This window comes from Kryptolebias marmoratus, linkage group LG1, assembly GCF_001649575.2.
Source record: "Kryptolebias marmoratus isolate JLee-2015 linkage group LG1, ASM164957v2, whole genome shotgun sequence".
Taxonomy (NCBI): Eukaryota; Metazoa; Chordata; class Actinopteri; order Cyprinodontiformes; family Rivulidae; genus Kryptolebias; species Kryptolebias marmoratus.
In genome coordinates this window covers 27,823,795-27,828,397 of record NC_051430.1, presented here as the reverse complement: position 1 = coordinate 27,828,397, position 4,603 = coordinate 27,823,795, and the positions used below count along the sequence as shown (strand labels likewise).

General features: G+C 40.7%; 1 protein-coding gene across 4 annotated transcripts in view; it reads left to right on the top strand.

Annotated features, from left to right (window-relative positions):
• Positions 1 to 4,603, top strand: part of taok3a (TAO kinase 3a) — a 58,945-nt gene that overhangs the window by 44,895 nt on the left and 9,447 nt on the right. For all 4 annotated transcript variants that reach the window (XM_017427895.3, XM_017427896.3, XM_017427898.3 and 1 more), the window contains exon 14: positions 479 to 616. In XM_017427895.3, coding sequence (XP_017283384.1) covers positions 479 to 616 — 138 coding nt within the window. The remainder of the gene's footprint in view (positions 1 to 478; positions 617 to 4,603) is intronic.

Genomic DNA, 4,603 nt, shown 5'->3' with positions numbered 1-4,603 from the left:
TTTTTTTTTTTTTTTTCAGCTGCTCTTTGTGTTTTGACAGCACATGAATAAGGTTGTCACTTAATGAGCAGACGGACAATCTGTTGTTCCAAGTTTAGGGGCTGAGCAGGGAAGGCTTCGAAGCGCCACATACTGTTTTCAGATGCTGATGAGGTTCCCTCCTCACACAAATCAAGTCTGGGGTCCCCGAGCTCTCAGAACTGTTTTCAGAGGGGTTGAGTTTTCATATTTCATCATGTTTCATAAGGCTGAAGTTGACACAGATTTGGTGAAGATTTCATTTGAAGTTCTGAATCCTAATCAATGGTTCATAAAATCATATTTATGGTGAGAATTAAAATAGTTTTCTGCATGCTTCAGTAGGTATGTTTTACCTCCACTCTTTTGATTTGTTTTTTCTTTTATTATCTCAAATTTTTAAAGTAGATAACGTAGGGACCGAAACAGTTTGCCTTATTTCCTTTTTTATGTTTCTCAGGACCATCAGTATAACTGGGACGATGGGATCCACAGAGACCACCGACCAGAACTACGACCCTCCTCGTCTGACAGAGGCAGCCAGGCACAGAACTACAAGAGCCAGGGCCGCTTCGCCACCATAAAGTCTGCTTCACTTGTGAGTTGAAATCCAAGTTTATCCAGGTTAACGTGTCATTGGAATTAAACATCTCCTTTTTTAAGAGAGACCTGGCCAAGAAGGCAGCAACACATACAACAAATAAGACTAAAAATACAACTGGCATTCAGCATATAAAGAGAACAACTGAAGCATGTTCTAAAATAAGAACAGCAGTACCACTAAAATTAGTGACCAAGAGATCTATTTTGTCTGCTTAGAAAATGGATTTAAACTTCTTCATGGTAGCCTGACCATTGAAGTCATTTTTCAGCACATTCTTATTAGTATTGTTGGTACAACTTTACAATAAGGGTTCCTTTTATAAAGGATAATCACAAAACCGTTATAAACGCTGTTCATTGAAACAGGCTCACTATTTGGCAACATCAAGTGCTGTGCTTTTATTTGTTCTGGTAAATGTATTTTATTGCTAGTTGTTCATTTTACAATTTTTTTTAGCTAAATAACTATATTTCAAAACAAACTTTGTTTCTACTTAAAGCTTGGTAACTTACTGACAAATGTTTCATATTTGAGATTGAAGTTATTAATTACACCAAAAAACAATGAGGATGGAGAGTACAGGTAAATGTTGAAATGAGTCAATATTGTCCTTTTTATTTTGTGCGCTGTAACTGCTTATTATTGGTTTAATAAGTGTTTATAGCCTAATTCATAACTGCATTATTAAGCATGTATTCATTTAAAAGGGTGTCGTAATGTAAAGTGGTAAATGTTTGTTTTTAGAGGTTTACATTTTGAGATTCTAAAAGTTTTCTACACACAGAAAAGGTTTCAGGATCATTCATTTCTTGAGTTTTCACCTTGACTCTTGGGTCAAAAGGCAGATAAGATTTTTGCAGCAGCCATGATGTCAGTGTTGTTTGGGCTGCTGTTGTATATGAAGGTATCATCGAGGATTCTTTCCTTTCTCTCTGCCATGACCTGTCTGTGGATGTTTTGGGTAAACAGTCAAATCGGAACGTTTTTGACGCCAAAACTTACGGCGGTCTCATGTTTCAAAACAGAAGAAAAGCAGATTGGATCATAAATGTGTTTTCCACCTATTCAGTGTTTATTCTGTTGTTCATCTCTCCATCAGTGTTTTTGTTTGGGTCTTTTACTTTTATCTGGATCTTCGTCTCTGTTCCGCACTTTCAGTTTCTTATCTGCCGCTGAATTTTTTCCCACTGCTCTTTGTGTTATTCGCCTCGCTCTCTTTGTTTTCTCCTCTTGCTCTACGCTTCCCATTACCACACCCCTCCCTCCAGTCCCCCCCCTCCCATCTTTATTTCTTCCCCTCCTGCATTTGTTAAAACATCACTCTCAGATGTGACTCAATACTCTGATATAAAGGGAGGTGGGATGCCACCTTGCTTTCTCTCCATGTCTCTCTTCCTCTCTCCCTCCCTGTCTGTTGTCATGGAAACCAGCTCTAGTAACTAGAAAGTAGTTGTGGTGTTGTGTGAAAACGTGTGCGAGTGCGTGTGTGTTTACCCATCCATGACCCACTGGTTTTAATTCTGCCGTCAGGTCTTAAACCAGACATCAGACAGCGTGAGCGTGCGCTCTGTGCACGCGCGTCTTTCACGCTGTCCTTGACCAGAACACAAGCCGGTGATGATTCAGATCAGCGTGTGTCGTTTTCTTGAGCACCTTTTGTCCTTCGTTGTCACACTTTCAAACCTTCTTCCTGCATTTCATCTTCTTTAACTTGCAGTGACACGAGCAATAATGGGATCTGTGTGGATCCGCCGGGACGTCTCATTTTTCCAAAGGTTTCAAAGTTTGAAAGCTGGAAACGGAGACATGCTGCTTTGAAATAAAGTCGTCTGTCATATTCACGAGTAAGACAGTTGAGGGAGGGAAAAAAAATGTTGTTTTTCTTGTTTAAATCAACCCATTTTGTCAGTTCTTTTTAATACGTTACACTACAGGGAAAAGAGACATTTCTTTTCCTCCTGATAAGCGTGAGATCAGAAAAAATCTAACTCTTCCTCTTTAAACTCAAAAACATACAATGCCTCAGTTAATCAGATCAGAGTGAAGAAATCTGGATGTTTAAAAAAACAACTAATAGTGTTCTGAGTCCTCTTGGTCGTACAGAATTAAATCTTTATCAACAGCCTCTGTATTATTTTCATTCTAAGAATTGCTTCAGTTTCAGCTCAACAAGCCCGCTTTATATTTTGGGTTCATTCTTCGGTGCTGGGGATTAAAGCTGTGATTTAAAAGAACTACAGATGTATGCAGCTCAAGTGGCTCGCAGTGTGTAATTGAGGCAGTCCGTCTTAAAACGAGGCAGCATCCCTTAAAGCTCAGTATCGCTGTAGTGCCACAGCGCCGGTCCTGCCCGCCGGCGCTGGAAGAGATGACATCATCTTTTTTCCGCCGAGCGCAGACGTCCTCAGATTGGCCTCGACTCGCCGAGACTGGAAACAGGTAGACAAAGGGAAAGGGTGAGAGACAAACAGGAGGGTGGAGAGGGGAGCTCCAGATGGTGAGAGGAGACGGATAGCGCTAAAAGTGAGAGGTGAGAGAACAACAAAGTGAATAAAAGATGCAAATAATTGGATTTCGTCTCAAAGCAGCAGAATGCAAGTTTGTCGGCCACAAACGACGTTAAATGGTCTTTACTGATCTTTTCAAAAGATCAGATAAAGCTTGGTCATTTAGAGAGGATGTAAAAGCCTAAAGTGTCAGTAAAACAAAAGAGTATAATCTGAGTGTGGTGACTGTAAATAGTCAAGATGGCGTGGAGGACACAGAAGGCAGATAAACAGGTGAGACAAAGGAGCAAAGCTGACTGGAACATGGAGGCATCTATAAAACTGTCACACTGTGACATTAAGTGTCAAATTCAATCCAAAGTAAGAGTGTAAAAATAAAGAATGAATGGAAAGAAAACGTTTGAAAAGGGAGGGGAATCTGCAGAAAGATGGATTCAAAGTGAGACTCAGAAACGTACAGAGGGAGCTCTGAGGTTCTTAAACATTTGTTAAAATCACAAACCTAATATGGTGTCAGAAACAACAAAGCTGTAAAATATTTCACATCATTTGTCACTTTTAGCTGCAGACTGAAACCTGACAGTCTGTGTGTCAGAGCTGAATCCAGTAAAACATCAAAACATGCACTGGTTCGCCAACCAGCTCCTTTAGCAACTATTTAAACTTATAATTTAGAGCCATACATTAAACTAACATCTTCCATAGAGTTAAAGGTAGAATTTAAAAGACTAATTTTACAGATGACTATCTGAAGCAGAACACAGAGCCCCTCCAATTTGTGCATCTGCAGGAAAACGGAACACTAAACTGGTCTTTGGAGGCTTTTTGCTTCCTCCTTTTAGCTAGATGACTTCACCACGTGTCACTACACATCTGAAGCAACCCCAGCTCCAGTTTTTTCTCTTGGATTAAAAGAACTCTAGGCTCTTCTGAGGACAGACTTTTCCTTAAATCATAAATCAAGAAGGAAACCAACTCCAACCGTATATGATAACACTAGATGCGTATTTGTGATGGGCCTGATTGGTTACAGAGAAGTGAATTTTCACTTACAACCAACACCTGATGAACACAGAACACAAACTGTCAAAAAAAAAACCTGTTAAGACTATTTCACAGCTTATAGTATCAAACAAGGTGGCTGCAACAGCCATCAACAGAACATCAATTCAGGTCGTGTCCAGCTGCAAAATAAGCAAAATAAAAAAATAAAAAAGTGGAGCTGCTCAGTTCCCACTGGTCACACCTCCCCCCCACCCCAACCTGAATATGATCTCCTTTCCAGTCCCTGAGCCTTGTGTGAAAGAGGCCATCACATGACGTGACTTGGCCCTTTGTGGCGGTATGCAGGGTGGCACTGAGGCGAGTGACAAGGATTGGGAGGCTCTGTTACAGTAGGGGTATTGATTCAGCGCAGATTAAGGAGAACAGGGGCTCAACGTCCAACACTTCCACCCCCCCCCACCCCCACCCC